We start from the raw sequence: 18,247 nt of genomic DNA on the forward strand, positions 1-18,247 counted from the left end.
GCCCATGCTTGAATCCAATTGAATGCCTGTACAAAACTTGAAGATTGCAGTTAACAGATGATCCCTGGCCAACTTGAAAAAGCTTAAGTTATTTAGTCAAAATCATCCCACTCATGACTGCTATTGCTGCTTTTGTCCTTGAGCCAAGGGTGTGAAGACTTATACAATCAAGATTGGTTTCTTAATAATTACTTTTTAAATATTTCTATAATGGTTCCTTCACATGGAAAGCACAGAGTATGCTGTATAGATCAATGAAGCAAACTTCCTTTAATTAATTTTGAATTGTATTTTTTAGACAGTAGAATGTGAAAAACATACAAGGAAGTGAAGAATTTTCCTACCACTTCTCTATACAGTGACAGCATATATGTGCAATCACTAAATTTCGGTAGACAAAGCATGTAGCTCTTGTGTGATGATTTGAATTCCTTCCTTTCAAGGGCTGTGGCATCCACAAACTCAGCTGGCCAGGAATCAAACCCAGATCTTCCAAACAGAAGCACATACTGGGTCTTATATCAAAGGGCTAGTTTCAAACAGTCATCCCTTTGAAGATGTTCAAGGGCATAGCTACCATTGAGTAAGCCTAGCATAAAGCCCAGAGCCATACAGTGCTGCTAGGGGCCACCAGCAGTTGAGTCCTCCTTCACCCCCATCCCCATCTCTCCAAACATGCACAGGGGTGCTGGTAGAGGCAGCAACAAAAACAAGTTTCCTCCAGTAAGCCCCACTAGGGTCTTTGCTACATCCTACCTCTCTGATGCAACTTCCTATGGATGGGATGTGGCAGAGAAAAGGCTCTGCTGAGGCCTGCCAGAGGCAGCCTGTTTTTATAGCTGCATCTACTGATGACCTGCCATGCATTTGGAGGGCTGTGGGGCAGGACTGGGGCTACACAGAGATGCCAGACCTATGTGTGTGTGGGGGGGGGGGGGAGGGGGAGAGAAAGGATGTGACATGGGGAGGATAGGGACATAGGTGGCAGATGCTGAACAAGTGGGTAGGATAGGAACTGGAACACAGAATGGAGATACTGGACAGGATGGATAGGGACACAGAGGAAAGAAAGATGGTAGACAGAAAAGTGAAGAAATGCCAAAATGACAGGAGACCCTGGAAAGAGAGCTAAGAAAAAAATGAGAAAAGGTAGAAGAAATACAATGGGACCAAAGCAATGCTCAGACAATAATGGCAGAATTTTTTTTTTTTTGTAATATGCTAGCTTTGGGAAGTGTGCATCTCTTATATCTTTCATTTCAGTTTCTATTTTATTACTAAGACACATTTCTATACAGGTCTGGAATATGCTTGATTTTTGCAAGGTTTATTTACTGGAGCTCTGAAGGGGATCCTTCTGCCCCAACCCCTATCCCCCCTGGGTTCCCACTACCTTCAGAAAGATTGTTATTGGTGCCTATCTTAATTTTTCCATCAGGGGCCTATTCAATCCTAGCTACACTACTGAAAATTCTATTAAAGGAAAATATAGGAATTTTCTACCACCCAGTGGGGCTGCAAGATCTGAGCAACAGTTTTACCAGTGGCAGATTTTTTTTTTCAAATTAATCCTACTGATATCTTCAGTTGGGGTGACCAATGAACTACATCAAGAACATGTGGGGAATGGACTACTAGGATTTCAGCTAAGCCTATGATACTGTTTGTCACAAGAGGCTGATGGGTAAATGAGCACCCTGGGGTGGATTCCAAGGAGGTGAATGGAATTAGAAATGTGTTGACTGACAAATGACAGAGGACTGTGGCAAATGTAAATCATTCAGAAGGAAGGAAGGTATGTAGTGTGTGACCTCAGGGATTGGTCCTGGGGTTGATTCTGTTCAATGTCTTTGGGGACAATACTGCTGGAACATTAAAAGGAAAAGTTGGCTTTTTCTGTGGATAACAAAGATCTGCAACAGATAAGACATCTCTGAGAGAGAATAATACATAAAAAAGTGATCCATACAAACTAAAATACTGGTCAAATGCTTGGCAGGTGTTAGGGTACAGAAATCCAAAGGAGCTACATATGATGGGGTAAAGGCATGACTCAGGACATAGATCTTGGGGTGACAATGTCTGATGATCTCAAGGTTATGAAATGTGATAAGGTCATTGCCATAGCCAGAGGGATGCTAGACTGCAAAAAGAGGCACAACCAGCAGAAAAAAAGCTATAATGCACCTATACAAGTCATTGGTAAAGTTTCATTTAGAATACTGTGTTCAGTTTTGGAGGCTATATCTCAGCAAGAATATAGAAGGGCTAGAAGTAACACAGAGGAAAGCAACCAAAATGATGCCAGATCTGAATCAGAAGACATATGAGGACCTAACTATGTAACCCTAGACTACAGAGGAGTGTAGGAACAAAGATCTGATGAAGACAAATATTTGAAAGGTATTAATGCACAAATGAACCCCTTCCAAAGGAAAGGAAGCTGAAGGCATGACATGAAGCTGCAGTGAGGTAATGTCAGAAAATATTTTTTCATGGAAAGGGTTTCAGATGCCTTCAGAGCTCTCTCAGAGGCAGTGAAACAAAACAATAGTAAAGAATCTCAAAAAGGGGTGAGATATACACAGAGGATCCCTAAATGGCAAGAGGACAAAAGACAGACACTGAGTACTTTAGCTCAAAACAGCAGTGAAAAGACTTTTTGCTTTTAAAATGACATGGAATTAACCTGCACTGAGTGGCAGCCATTATTATTATTTATTATTATTTATAGCATTTGTATCCCACATTTTCCCACCTATTTGCGGGCTCAGTGTGGCTTACAATACATAGTGAATAAAGGAGATACATTTTGTTACAATTCAATTATGGGTTACATCATGAAGGGTTATGGGAGGCAAAATCAAGTATCATTAGGAAAAGAGAACAGTGGAGTGTAACAATGGGAAAAATGATAAGGGCGATAGGACGATAATAAGAAACATTTGGGTATAGCGATTTAACTATAGGTAGAGTTCTAAGTGCGGTGAGGATATGGGGGAAGAGAAATCAGAAGAGAGTGTGTTGATGCACTTCTGTTAGTTTGTATGGACTTCATGCGTTTTGATCCTTGCGATAAGTTTTATCAAAGAGATGAGTCTTCAATAGTTTGCGGAAGTCGGTTAATTCGTAGATCGTTTTCAGGTTGCGTGGTAGTGTATTCCAGAATCGCGTGCTCATATAAGAGAAGGTTGATGCGTGCAATACTTTGTATTTTATGCCTTTGCACATAGGGAAGTGGAGGTTGAGGGGTGTTCGGGATGATCTTTTAGCATTTCTGGGTGGTAGGTCTATTAGATCAGACATGTATGCAGGGGCTTCACCGTGAATGATTTTGTGAACTAAGGTGCCTACTTTAAAAGTTATACGTTCCTTGAGTGGGAGCCAGTGTAGTTTCTCACGTAATGGTTGTGCACTTTCGTATTTTGGCTTTCCGAAGATGAGTCTGGCAGCTGTATTCTGGGCTGTTTGAAGTTTCCTCAGTATTTGCTCTTTGCAGCCTGCGTATAGTGAGTCCTAACCACCCTACCAGGCAGTCTAGATAAGCCATTTTAATCTTTATCTGCTGTCATCTATTATGTTACCATGTTGCTAATTAAAAAGTGAGAATACATACACCCCAAATCTCTCCCCTTTATCACCTAAGGCAGCATTTCCCAAACTATGCACCACGACACCCTGGGGCGCCACAGTGAACTATGAGATGCCGCGGCAAATCCCTACCTCCCTCCCGAACTACTACTGCAGACAGCAGCGGGAAAAAAAAGCAAGTGCAGGGCTACAGCAGCCTTCAAGCATGTGCTGTCAGTTCTGCTGGTCCTCTGCCCCTGGAACTGCAAGTTGACATCAGCGGGGACAGAGGACGAGCAGAGCCAACAGTGCATGCCTGAAGGCTGTTGCAGTCCCATGCTTGTTTTTTTTTTTTTTTGTCGTGGCCACTGGGGACAGGGAGCAGATGGCTTTCGGCACTCGCAGAGGCGATTGCCAAGGAGGTTGGAAGAAAACAGGAGACGGGATGAAGTCAAAAAGTTGAAGCCAAAAGGTCAGTCTTTGTTTCCCTTCCCTGTGTGGTCAGGGGTGGGGTGGGGTGCGGAAGAGGTATATCATACTATCTGCATGTGATGTGGACATACCATTCTGTAGAGATGTTGGCTGCCTTCACTCTATTAAGTTCTTCCTGGATGGCTTGTTTGGCTCGAATTTCTGCATCAAGAGCTGACTGCAATTCCAGCCTGGCTGACATGTCCAGCTTTGCAAAACGTCGCATCTTCCAAGGCATGTCCTAGGAAGGAAAGCAAGACACCACTCTCATACAGGCCATTCATATTATTATTGCTATTATTATTTTGGATTTAGCTTATGCCTTTTCTGTGGTAGCTCATTCAAGTACAGCAGGCATTTCCTTGTCCCCAGAGGAATTATAACCTATGTTTGTATCTGAAGCAATGGAGGATGTGACTTGTCCATGGTCACAAGGAACATCTTGAGATTTGAACCATGGCTTCCCTGCTTCTCAGTCTGCTGCTCTAACCTTCTACTTCATGAATGGAAAGGGTTGTACTTTGGACGTTTTAGCTTTGTTATATAGTCTATATCAGTTCTCTAGTGAGTGGAGAGAAGGTCAGATTATAATAGCAATTTTACATTTATGCATTTTGTACCTCTATTTTATGATGTACTATTTGAAGATTAATATTAATATTTGAAGATTACGATTACTATTTTGTATGTTTATTAGGCCTACATATGTTGGAAGTGGGTTTTGCTTGCAGAATGACCCGATTAAACTGAAATTATAACATCACCCAGCATCACCACATTAATGACAGTGAATGTTGAATTTAACTGATGAATCTTTAGATTACTGATGTAATTATTGTAATTTATTTCTTTTTTGTATAATTGGTTACTTCGTAAATCATCTTAGAATGAACTTTGGTTTAAGGAATGTAGTATACAAATACAATATAACAAACTGCCTGATATAACTTTAAAAAAAACACCAATTGTTCTAGTTAACATATTATAAGCAAGATTTTGTGGAAAGGTGGCACACAATTTTTACAGAACTAGTGACTTTGGTATTTATTTCAAGGTCACTTTCACCCTGGGCAAAAGGAACGGCTGTCCTGGACCTGCATAATAAAGGGACCATAGGCAAAAACAGCCTCCCCCAACTAGCTTGCCACTTTACCAGATCAAGATACTTCTAGCCAAACTCCTGGACAATCAAAACCTCAATCCATACATATATGCAGATGACGTCACGATTTACATCCCGTTTAAACACGATCTAAAAGAAATCACCAATGAGATCAACCAAAGCTTCCAGATCATGCACTCCTGGGCGGACGCATTTCAGTTAAAACTCAAAGCAGAAAAAACACAATGCCTTATACTTGCCTCATCACACAACACAAGCAAATTCCCCACCTTAACTACCCCAAACTTTTCCCTTCCTGTCTCTAACACTCTGAAAATTCTCGGAGTTACCATCGACCGAAATCTCACACTCGAAAACCACGTGAAGAACACAACTAAGAAAATGTTCCATTCCATGTGGAAACTCAAAAGAATAAAACTTTATTTCCCAAGGGCCATCTTTCGAAACCTAGTACAATCAATGGTACTAAGTCACCTGGACTACTGCAATGCACTCTACGCTGGCTGCAAAGAACAGATCATTAAGAAACTTCAAACTGCCCAAAATACTGCAGCCAGACTCATATTTGGAAGGACAAAATATGAAAGCGCAAAGCCCCTAAGAGAGAAACTGCACTGGCTTCCACTTAAAGAACGGATCACCTTCAAAATCTGCACGATTGTTCATAAAATTATTCACAGAGAAGCCCCGTCTTACATGCTTGACCTAGTGGACCTCCCACCTAGAAATGCCAAAAGATCTTCTCGCACCTTCCTGAATCTACATTTCCCCAGCAGCAAAGGATTAAAATATAAACTAACACATGCATCTAGCTTCTCCTACAAAAGCACGCAGATGTGGAATGCTCTCCCAAACCACTTGAAAACAATTAACGAAATAAACTTTTGTAAATCGTTGAAAACCTCTCTCTTCACCAAAGCCTATCATGAAAATCCATAACAGCTACAACACATCCTCTTACTTTGATCGTTTTCTTTCTATAATTAATTGAACAGATTGACTGTTAGCCTTGTTATTACCGATACCTTTATATCTCCAAATGTATTTTTGTACCCTGTAATGGTGATGCCATCACAGATACCTTCATATCTCCAAATGTATCTCTGTACCCTGTAATGGTGATGCCATGACAGTTTTTTTGTAAGCCACATTGAGCCTGCAAAGAGGTGGGAAAATGTGGGATACAAGAGCAATAAATAAATAAATAAATAAATAAAGTAATTCAACCCCTGCCTGATCCAACAGCACATAATCTGTCTCATCCTTCTCTTCTGACCTGTAGCCAGCAGCAGGAGGCGTGATTTAATTGCATATCATTCCCTGCTGCTGCAAAGCTACTTTTTTTGTAATAAGTAGTGAGATTTTGTAGCTTATATCAGGAGACTGGCACTGCAGCAGCAGGATATGAATTACAATTAAATTTGTCTTCTGCTTCCGGATGAGGTGGGGGGAGGGGGAAGCAGGAGGAGAACTGGGCAGCAGAACTAGGGACATGATCAGCACCTGCTCAGAGAATGGAGAGAATAGCATGCGAGGGAAGGCACTCTCGGCTGAGGAATTTGGAATGGGAATCCCAGAGTTAAACTAGATCGAATCGTCCACTAAAACAGAGAGTGAACCAGCTCCAGGGACACTTGGATGACATCCTCCAGGTTCCCCGTGGCCTGATGCCGCCTCTGGGAAGCTAGGGTCCACTGGGCAGTTCTCATGTGAAGATGTGCCATGGGTATCACATGGACAACGGAGGCCATATGGCCCAACAACCTCAACATCTGCCAAGCTGTGTCCTGCTATCTCGAACTTGAGTGGCAAGAGTGTCAGCCCGTGTAACAGGGAGAAATGCTTGAGCTTGTTCTGTATCTAGCATGGCTCCAATGAACTCCAATTGTTGGACAGGGAGCAAATGGAACCTGGGGAAGATTAAAACGAACCCTAGGAGTTCTAGCACCCGAATAGTCCTCTGCATGGACTCCTGTGCACCATCCTTCAACGTGCTCTTCACCAGCCAATCATCCAGATAGGGGAACAAATGGACTCCCAGTCTGCGTAGTGTCGCTGAGACTACAAAAAGTCACTTGGTGAAGACCTTGTGAGCCGACACAAGGCCAAAAGGCAACACATGGTACTGGAAGTTCTGCATCCCCAGCTGAAATTGAAGATATTTCCTGTAAGCTGGAAGTATCAGGATGTGGGTATAAGCATCCTTTAAGTACAGAGAGCATAGCCAATCATTTTCCTAGAAGGGTGCCCATGAAAATCAACCTGAAGTTTTCTTTGACCAAGGTCTAGGATGGAATGCATACCCCCCTGTTTTATTTTGTACAAGGGAAGTGCCTAGAATAGAATATCTTCCCTTCTTCCCCTGGTTGAATGAGCTCGACCGTATGGGCCTTTAGAAGGGCAGAGAGTTCTTCTGCAAGTACCTACTTGTGCTGAGAGCTGAAGAGATTGCCCACTGAGAGCAAATCTGGTGGTCTTTGTCATCAATGCAGGGCGTAATCCAGATGGACTATTTGAAGAACCCACCAGATGGAGGTTTACAAGGGGCCACCTTTCATGAAAAAAATTCAGTCTCCCCCCAACCGGTAAGACATCCGGGATGGCCACTTTTACTGGGGCTATACTCTGCTGGAGACAGTCAAAAGCTCACCCCCTGCTTTGACTAGTAAACTGTCTGGGTCTTAGGCGCACGCTGTTAACAAGAATGAGCGTGCTGGGGTGGAGTCTGCTGAGGCTGGCAAGAAGTGGTGTACCTATGCCTCTGTGAATAGTAAGTATTCCTTTTTGACTTGATGAAAAACCTCCTAGATGTTGAGGTAGTTGCAGAAGGTGCCGCGGGAGAGAGATGTTATCAGTGTGCTTCTTAAAGAGGTCAGTGACCTCCTCCACCGTCTCTCCAAAAAGATTATCCTCCTGGCACATAGCATCTGTCAACCTCTGCTGGACCTCAGGGTCCAACTCAGAGACACGTAGCCATGAGAGTCTGTGCATTGCTATATTCTGATTAGAGAACCTGGATGCCACATAAACCGTGTAGTACACGCACCTGGCCAAGAACTTATGACACACCTTCTGCTGCTTGACCAGTTGCCGAACAGCTTCGGCCTGCTCCGGTGGAAACGAGTCTGCCAAATCAGACATACTATACACCAAGGACCGTAAGTACAGACTCGTGTAAAGCTAGTATGATTGAATATGAGAGATGAGCATAGAAGCCTGATACATCTTCCACTCAAAAGAATCCAGGGTTCTAGTTTCTCTGCTGGTGGGCATCGAAGCATAGTCTGTAGAACTCCTGGCTCTTTTGAGCGCAAATTCCCCCACCAGGGAATGACGAGACTATCAAACCCAGCTAGGGTTACCATATGGCTCCAGAAAAAGGAGGACGGATTGAGCCAGCCGGGTTTTACTTCCATTGCTTTCCATTGAAAGCAATGGAAGTAAAACCCGGCTGGCTCAATTACTTCCATTGAAAGCAATGGAAGTAAAACCCGGCTGGCTCAATCCGTCCTCCTTTTTCTGGAGCAATATGGTAACCCTAAACCCAGCAGATGACTGAATCCGGTACATGGTGTCAATTTTCTTAGGAAAGACAGGGACTGGCAGAGGGGAATCCCAGTTCTTCACTTGAACATCCCATAAGATCTCGTGAAGTGGGACTGTCATAGCCTCTCTAGGAGGAAACTCATAGTTCAGGCCCTCGAACATCTTTGCTTTGATTTTGTCCTCCACTTCCAAAGGAATTGGAATAGCAGTCGTCATTTCCTTTATAAAAGAAAGGCTCTCAGGTGGAAGCTTTCTCCTTTGCTGTGTAGGGAAGGGATCAGAAGGGATGCCACAGGACTCCTCCTCCGAGAAGCACCAAGGGTCCTCATCTGAATCCCATGAGAGCTCCTCATTGGTGTCAGCCAGGAATTCTTCAAGGAAAGGCTGAGACTGAGCCCGCCTTGATGAGGAGGAACCATGTTCCTGAGAGGGGCATCGATAAGTCAGTTCCAGCCTCGACTCCGGCGAAGCTTCCTCCATCGATGTCGAGGGGGTGCTGACAGGGACAGTAGTTGATGTTGCATATCTCTTCTTCTCTACAAGTTGTCCAGAGATGAGAGAGATCCACTCATGTTTGTTCGTGTGCTTATTGCTAGGTTAGTTGTGCTTATTCTGCGTTTCTCCTTACTGCTTGTCTACGTAAATACTAAGGAGCTGGACTAGATGTCAAGAGAGAGATGTCTGAGCTCAGTTTTTAGTTCTCCACCTGCTGGTTGATGGACACAACTATCCTACAGGTTCTGGAATAGTGGGAAGGACCAATAGAAAGAAAATAATCAGGTGAGACCCAATTTCTCCATGTAACCAGGCCAATCATCATATGAAGGAAGTCCAGCAGGATGTTGGTCATTACAAGGAGAGAGCCTAGTAGGGAATTCCAATTCTATCCGGTATTTCAGGGAGAGAACCCAGCAGAATGGCCAAAATCAACCAGTCCATACATTATTTATTTATTACATTTATAACCTGCCTATCCAAACATCTAGGCAAGGTACAATAAAACATTCAATAAAAAACCCCACAAACAACACATTATCTTACAAATCACAAACTTTAAAACTCGGAACTCCTATCAGCCAAATGCCCTAAAAATTAGCCTGGTTTTTAGCAATTTCTTGAACTGGAGAGCAGATGCCGACTGGCACATAACCAATGGTAACGAATTCCACAAACAAGGACCAGCAATTTAAAAAAAAACCCCATAGACTACGAATTTCCTCCAAACGTACCAGATGAAAAGATGGAAGGACCAATAAATTCTGGGTTTGAGACCTTAATGCCCGAAAAGGCCAATAAGATTGCAAACTGCACACTAAGACCTCAGGAGCAACACCCTGCCGTGACAGTGATTATCTGGCCCATTACTTTGCACCGAATAAACATCTCAGAATCCTTAGGCAGGTCACAAATGAGCTGCACACTGTCACTTGAAGGCCCAAAGAGGCCACTTCAAAGGCTTGTTTAAGCAAGCTTTCTAGTTTTCCTATCCTATAGGTCTTTTAGGGCAATACCCCCTTCCACTGACAAGGTAGTCTTCTTAGTCATTGCTATAACCAGGGAGTCCACCCTATGAAGTTGCAATTTATCTTTCTCCTCTGGAACTAACAGGCAGAGGTGAGCAATGCATCTTCCCACACTCAGACTCATGTCCGGTGAGACTCATTCTGCTTAATCAGTCCTGAATGTCTGGATGCACTGAGAAGGTCTTAGGAGGACTGCTAAACCCCTTCATGATTGACAACGATGGAACTGTGGATGCCGAATCAGAAGGCTCCTCAATCGAAAGCACTGCCAGTGTCTCAGAAATAAGACTAATGAGATACTCTTTATGAAACCACCTCAGTACTTGCAGATCATCTCCCTCCTCTAACGGCTCCTTCAACTTTGACTCCTCTGAATAGACTGAGGCCACATCAGATAAGGAGGAAGAAGCAGAGACAGCCTCATCTACCCACTCCTGGAGGTCTAAACAAGATATTTTAGGAGCCAGAGGGGCAGCGAGGTGAGAAACTGAAGCACCTTGCAGCAACCTGACTATCCCAGCTTTAGTACATAGGCCTGTGTAATATGCTTTGTTGGACCCAGAGACTGTAAAATGGTGGCTATGCTCTACATGTGATCAGACAGAGGTTGCTCTTCACTGCCAATCGGCCCCGATAAAATGGTGCCTGTTCCTGTGCTCTCCTGCATCAAACCACCACCGGCCTTGCCAGAGAGCCCGAAGACCCCGGCATATTCAGATGCTGCGCCAAAGCCAAAGATGTGCTGCCTCTGCTGTTTCCTCTACATCTTGCGGGATTCCCGGTTTGCATGCACTACAATGTCTGATGCGGCTGCTGGGTCCCAAAGCAGGTACACCACTTAACTGACTCCGTGGGAGTAGCCATTTACCCCGACTGTCACAAGCGCAGCACAACGTATCCCAAGCAGTGAGTCGGGATCCCTCCCCTACACCAAGTAGAACTTGCAGCCCTCCAAGCAGTTCTGAGTCAAATTTTAGTTCGACTTACCACTGCCGGCTGCTCCCCCCAAGCTCACAGTCTCCACAAGTCTTACCACAGATGAGAAAAGCTAAGGAGTAATACTCTGTACCACGCTCTCCAGAAAACCTACTTCGTTCTACTTTTTTTTTTAAGGTTGTTGTACAGAAAACAGAGGAAAGGTGAAGGAAGGGAAGAAGTAAATGCGCGGGGCAGCAGATACAGGAATCTGAAGACTTCCAGATGCAATCAGAACCAAAGGCTGCAAAGTGTGTCCATCTACCTGCTGGAGACAGAAAATACTGAGGAGCTGGATTGGATGCCAAGAGAGATGTCTCAGTTCAGTTTCCAGTTCTCTCTCTCTACCTGCTGTTTGAACGTTCTATAACAGTGGGAAACTACTTAATGGAACTAGTAGTTTATCTGTGTTTTCAATCTATGGTGCATAATCAAAAGTAATAGGAGAAGTATGAATTCAGAGGGATAGAAGGGTGAGAGCTGTACTGCAGCGGCTCCCCTTTTTGCACAGAAAAGAAAAATGATTTTAGCCCTCATTTAGTTGTGAATTTCACTGGAGCGTTTCCATGATCTAATTAAGTCCTTGAATATATTCAATATGGATAGTGAAGTTATGCATGATGATACAGTGTGAATGTAGATCACATGCAAGTCTCCTCTAAGAGACTTCTTAGTTACATACAGACTGAGGGAGTGTTTGTTCTCAGATTTCACAGCACTGCAATAATCTTGCCATTGTCTTTTCACAGTTTCACATGATCGGCAATGACTGCTGCCCATGGAAAAATCAACTTCTGGTTTCCATAATGAACATTTTTTTTGTCAGTGAATACTGTACAACAAATTACAATGATTCTCAAGTTAACTTCTGTCACTTCTGTGATATTAGAACTTATAACTGGTTTTGGTTTAGAAGACCTCTGATTTTATACAAAATTAACATAAGAGGCATACCAATGTAGTACAAATACTCGCACTAAACCTACAAGCTAGAAAAAAAAGTCTCCTATGAAACCTACCCTCATATTTCCAATTTTTTCTTAGAAACCCCCCCCCCCCCAAAAGATTTTATTTATTTTTTAAACACATTGTATTAACAGATGGATGGGGATTGGGGTGGTTGGGAGATTATGTAATTATTCTGTTTTTACTGTTGTGAACCACTTCAGTCACTTCTTTGGAGCTTGTAGGTGGTATACAAGACTTAAATAAAGTGACAAATTTTGTGCTTTTGGTTTATGATGTCATCAGAACCCAACTATCAAACTATGGTACTTCTACTATGCTGTATGAGCATTACTACTCAAATGAACCATTTAACATAATGCACTTAATAAGAAATTAAAAGCCAATTTAAGAAGAAGCATATACTCATTCATACAGAATAGCAGTACAATGTTAATTTCACTGCTTATCTAAAAGAGCACAGCCTAACAAGTGTTCAAGTCAGTGTTTTGTGAGATAACATGCAGTAGGTAGGACACTTACTGTTGCTCTTGAACCTAAACTGGTATTTCTTAATGACTCCAGTTCTTCTGTCATCTTGGAGGCTAGGGCCTGGAGATACCCTCGTGCATCCTTTTCATCACTCACCCTAGAAAACAAGGAAATCGGCTTAGACTAACATATAGCTTTCCTGTCTCTGTTGCTTTGTCTTGTGTTCTTATTCATGGAATTCCTAATATATTACAATAACGTTCAGCACTACAGCCACTGAATTCCTTCATACGAAGGCAAGCTACATAGGTTGCCCTGTAAATAGTGTGCTAGGGTTATGGACGTGATGGGAAAGGAAAAGGAGACTTTATGGAAAATTATAACTTTTAACACACCTGATTCATGAAAGACATTTTTACACCAGCAAAAAATGAAGAAAATATCCTTGATGAATCTTGCTTGAGAAAGAATTACTGATTGAATACAGATATAAATCAGAAAACTAACAACAATCAAAAACTGTTAACTCCTTAAAGAGACATTTCACAGTACTATTTGTAGCCAGATGGTGGCAGCAGGAACCAAAACATGCTTTCTCTAGAAATACAATCATCAATAGGAGATCAGGGCGACCCCAGGAACCTCAGTTCTTGCCTCTAGTCTAATAAGCTGTCAGGATCAGGAAGACACACTAAGCCCTCAGAACTCACATTCCTGCTCGATAATCCCTTGGAAATAAATACAGCAACGCCTATAGAGCACCACAGGAGTCCTGAAGGAAGACGTTTTGCCTCATCTTTCACAAGATCGACTATACAGTTTTCACTTCTGTAATGTCCTGCTTAGAAATCATTCTGCATCAGCTTTGCTCTTCTCTAGGTGGTGGGGCATAGACCTGGATATATATATATATATATATATATATATTCATACATCAACCATTTTGCCTAGTTGAAAGGGGAATATCATGACAGTGTACAATTGTTTCCAAAGTGTGACAGCAAAATCTTTCAAATGTTTCAGGGATATAAACCTCACACTTTGATATATTGGTAAATTTCTTCCTGCTGCATCTCAGAGTGCAAGGAGGAAGAAAAAATGATCTGATATAGGAAGCTGAGAAGATCCATGTCTGATATAGAAGGTGGCTGGATGGGCCAATGGCAGCCAGGACATTCTGGAATTCTGATGAGCAGCAGCCAAACATATCTGCACCTCTGATAGGAAGCAGATAGGAAGTGCCTTGGGATGAGTGGTGATTGGGCAGATGCATCTTTTGGACAGAGAGTAGATGTAGGGTATCCATGTCTGTCAGAAGGCAATCAAATGGGTCTATTTCTCTCATGGACATGAAAACACACGTCTCTGTTTAATTTTACCAACGGATGATTACTCAACTGGAACAATCTAAAATAGGTCTTGGTCGCGTTCAGCATGTACTAACTAAAGAAGGTTTGGACCTTGCAAAAGCTAAGTAGCTTTTATGTTACGTTTAACTTTACGTTTGCCCATCATATGCTTGAAAGAAAAATTTATATAAAAAGAAAAAAAGAGTATCAGTACATATGTTTGGGACAGGCTGCTCTAAGAACGTGGGGGTGTTGCCAATGATGAAGCGGTCCAGCCCCCATGAGCTTGTAATATAATCTAGCCGGGGGCTTCTTGAGGCAACATCTCCTTAAATTAATTATATGTATTAATTTCTGTCAGAGAATTAAGCCGATGTTATCATCTCTATATCTCCTCCACATTTGAATGCACTATTCATCCTATGTAGTTTCAGAGTTATATAGGCAAAGCTACATTGTGACTGTATGTTGGCAAAAAAGCACATACAACTAAGAAAATGTTCCATTCAATGTGGAAACTCAAAAGAGTTAAACCTTTCTTCCCAAGGGAAATATTCCATAGCCTGGTACAATCAATGGTGCTAAGCCACCTAGATTACTGCAATGCAATTTATGCCGGATGCAAAGAACAAATCATCAAGAAACTCCAAACTGCCCAACACAGCAGCCAGACTCATATTTGGGAAAATGAAATACGAAAGCGCCAAGCCCCTAAGAGAAAAATTACACTGGCTCCCACTTAAAAAACATATTGCGCTCAAAATTTGCACTCAGATTCATAAAATCATTCACAGCGAGGCCCCGGTCTACATGTCAGACCTGATAGATTTACCAACCAGAAATACAAAAAGTTCAGCACACACATTCCTGAATCTCCATTACCCCAGCTGCAAAGGACTAAAATATAAATCAACATATGCATCCAGATGCTCCTACATAAGTACGCAACTTTGGAATGCACTACCATAAGTACATAAGTAATGCCACACTGGGAAAAGACCAAGGATCCATCAAGCCCAGCATCCCGTCCATGACAGCGGCCAATCCAGGCCAAGGGCACCTGGTGAGCTTCCCAGAGCACCTGGCGAGTATCATATGCCATAAAAACAATGCATGACCTAACAAACTTCCGAAAATCACTAAAAACCAACCTGTTCAATAAGGCATACCACAACGATCCATCCTAAACACCAGACAACGAAACTTATACCAGAACTGGACTTAAACTAACTCTCTATACCTGACTGTTTCATCTACTTTGTCACTAATGAACTTTAACGCAATACCACTTTATTTCTCATTCCGAAAATGAAATCTCTATACTTAACTGCTTAATCTACTCTGTCACTTATGAACTTCAACGCAATCTCACTTTGTATTTCTTCATGCCGGAAATGGCGATCGCCATTACGGAACACTGTAAGCCACATTGAGCCTGCAAATAGGTGGGAAAATGTGGGATACAAATGCAACAAACAAACAAACAAATAAATAAATAAATAAATAGTATTTCACTATGAGGTAGATGCATGAAAGAAACTTAGAAGAACCGAAAACATAAAGGTACACGTTACAAGATACTGATTATGAAAAAATGACGGATGCTCAAAAAAGAATCACATGCAAATGAACCACGTGGTACCAAGTTTGATGCATGAAAGTCTCGCTAACCTGTTGAAATCCATGGTAGTGGTGCGCACAATAGTTATTCGCTAAGCAAACAGGAAGCGCTGTAGCTGTTATATGCACGTCTAAAAAGATCACATCATAGATATGCGTCCTGGGTGTGTGAGATAGACATTACTCGTAAGCAGAGCCTTATAGGCCCCGATCTACGTGTGATTTTTTAATTGTTCTGCAAACAGCTACTGTCATGTGCTGTGCCACGTTGCTTGCATCCCAGTTTTTTCTGTGGTGCTTTCACATTTTCATTGGTGAGTGCGAGACTTTCCTTCTCAATTTCTCCTATTGTGTCCATTTTTTGCATTGGTAGAGGGGCAGGGAGGAGAGAGGTGACTGTTGTCTTTTCTGAGGGCTACACAAATTTTTCGAGGGGGGGGGGGGTCCTAACTTCAGAAAGGAATGCTAGATATGCAGGGGTATGAGGAGAGATGAGGCCATGGCCGGGTGGTAAGTGTGGTTGTTCTTGTATTTTCCCTCATGTTAACATATCTTTTTTTTTTTTTGAAGCCATGGAGGATCTTGGTGTGCCCCGACGGGAGGATGAGGAAACAGTGGACCAAAGTGGGGACCCTGGTGCCAATGGGAAGAGGAAGCGTGCACCGTGCACCGAAAGAATAAATCAATAATATGTTGTCTTTTGGGATTTTTTTTTTTTTTACATGCACATTATGAACGTCCATTTTATGTTCAAAAAGGCATACCACAACGATAAATCCTAACTACCAGACAACGCGACTCAAGCCTGAACTAGATAACCACTCTATCCCCAATTGTGAATACGATCTCTTTATACTTGACTGCCTAATCTACTACATCAATCATGATCTTTAATGTTATACCACTTGTACCTCACTCCAGAAATGGCGATTGCCATGACGGAACAATGTAAGCCACATTGAGCCTGCAAATAGGTGGGAAAATGTGGGATACAAATGCAACAAACAAACAAATAAATATATAATGTATAATATGCAGGCAGCAGTACAACTGACAACTGTTCGATAATAAAGGCAAAAATACTTACAGATCTTGGTACGAAGACCATCCTGTTGAAGAGGCGCAGCAGCACCTCCCATCCCTATCAGCTGTGCAAGCCTAAGCACATCAATGTTGGAGAAGGTGGGCTTTCTCCCTTGGGGACCATGCTGTGCAGCCATGGCTTCTCCAACACAGATGTGAACATTTGCACGTGCAACACACGCATAAACAGCACGCACATTATGGACATGTTATGACGGCAGATGACAGGTCTCTGGAGATACCAGCAGCCCCTGAGCACCCGTTAAATATATCATGTTAAAGATGTGCAGACCTTTCTGTGTGCATTGCCCATAAACATCTGTGCATCGTGTGTTGCCTTCATTTAAATGAGAATCACATAATTACAATACACTTGTATAGCATTTTCGTTCCGCATTTGCGGTAAACAGATTGCTTTGGGCTTTTGCGCATTTGTTGCTAAATACCGTGATCGCTAAGCCGGTTCAAACTGGCTCAAAACGATTGATCCCGGCATGGTAAGTTTGATGCATCTGGGCCTATGTGTGTAATTATTGTTGAATTAAACCTAGGGTATGTTTAGGAGAAGACTGTGAATGTACACTGAATTATCAAAGACAGACATGTATTCTCACAAAATTACAACTGAAAATACACAATTCAGATATACATGGGTACCCTTTGTACATGTCTGGCATCTTATGAATTTTCAACGATATTACCATTTGCGGTAAACAGATTGCTTTGGGCTTTTGCGCATTTGTTGCTAAATACCGTGATCGCTAAGCCGGTTCAAACTGGCTCAAAACGATTGATCCCGGCATGGTAAGTTTGATGCATCTGGGCCTATGTGTGTAATTATTGTTGAATTAAACCTAGGGCATGTTTAGGAGAAGACTGTGAATGTACACTGAATTATCAAAGACAGACATGTATTCTCACAAAATTACAACTGAAAATACACAATTCAGATATACATGGGTACCCTTTGTACATGTCTGGCATCTTATGAATTTTCAACGATATTACCTAAGTAGTTCTCTGAAAATTTGCTACAATTATTAGGAAGTCACTGAAAACCACCTTATGAAGGCCTACCCCTCAGGTCCAACTTAATTTTCTACTTCCTGTGATACAGCAAAACTAGGGACTGTATTGGACTTTTTATCATATCTTTGTTGCCTTATACTCATGTTATTTATAGGTTTACTACTATTTTGTGTATTTGTATTTTACCGAACCAGAGCCTGCGTCTACGGTATTATGTAAGCCACATTGAGCCTGCAACTAAGTGGGAAAATGTGGGGTATAAATGTGTTAAATAAATAAAATTATACTGTGAATCTCACTGCTGAGTGGCGTATTGAAATATATCTAATAAAGTAAAATCACTGTCATGGGAGCATACACTTACAGTGCTTTATTCTTTTACAGGCTGTCCCTGCTGGCGTTGCTCGGTGATAGAGAAGAGCAAAGGTTTATTTGTGTGTACTACTACTACTATTTATCATTTCTAAAGTGCTACTAGACGTACGCAGCGTTGTACACTTGAACATGAAGAGACAGTCCCT

General features: G+C 42.2%; 1 protein-coding gene across 1 annotated transcript in view; it reads right to left on the bottom strand.

Moving 5' to 3' along the window:
* LOC115465558 (serine/threonine-protein kinase MRCK alpha-like) overlaps nucleotides 1-18,247 on the bottom strand; it is an 806,479-nt gene that overhangs the window by 264,759 nt on the left and 523,473 nt on the right. Inside the window, 2 exon segments of the mRNA XM_030196108.1 lie at nucleotides 4,134-4,282; nucleotides 12,697-12,802. Of these exon segments, the coding sequence (XP_030051968.1) occupies nucleotides 4,134-4,282; nucleotides 12,697-12,802 (255 nt within the window).

Source organism: Microcaecilia unicolor, chromosome 3 (assembly GCF_901765095.1).
Source record: "Microcaecilia unicolor chromosome 3, aMicUni1.1, whole genome shotgun sequence".
In the NCBI taxonomy this organism is placed as follows: Eukaryota; Metazoa; Chordata; class Amphibia; order Gymnophiona; family Siphonopidae; genus Microcaecilia; species Microcaecilia unicolor.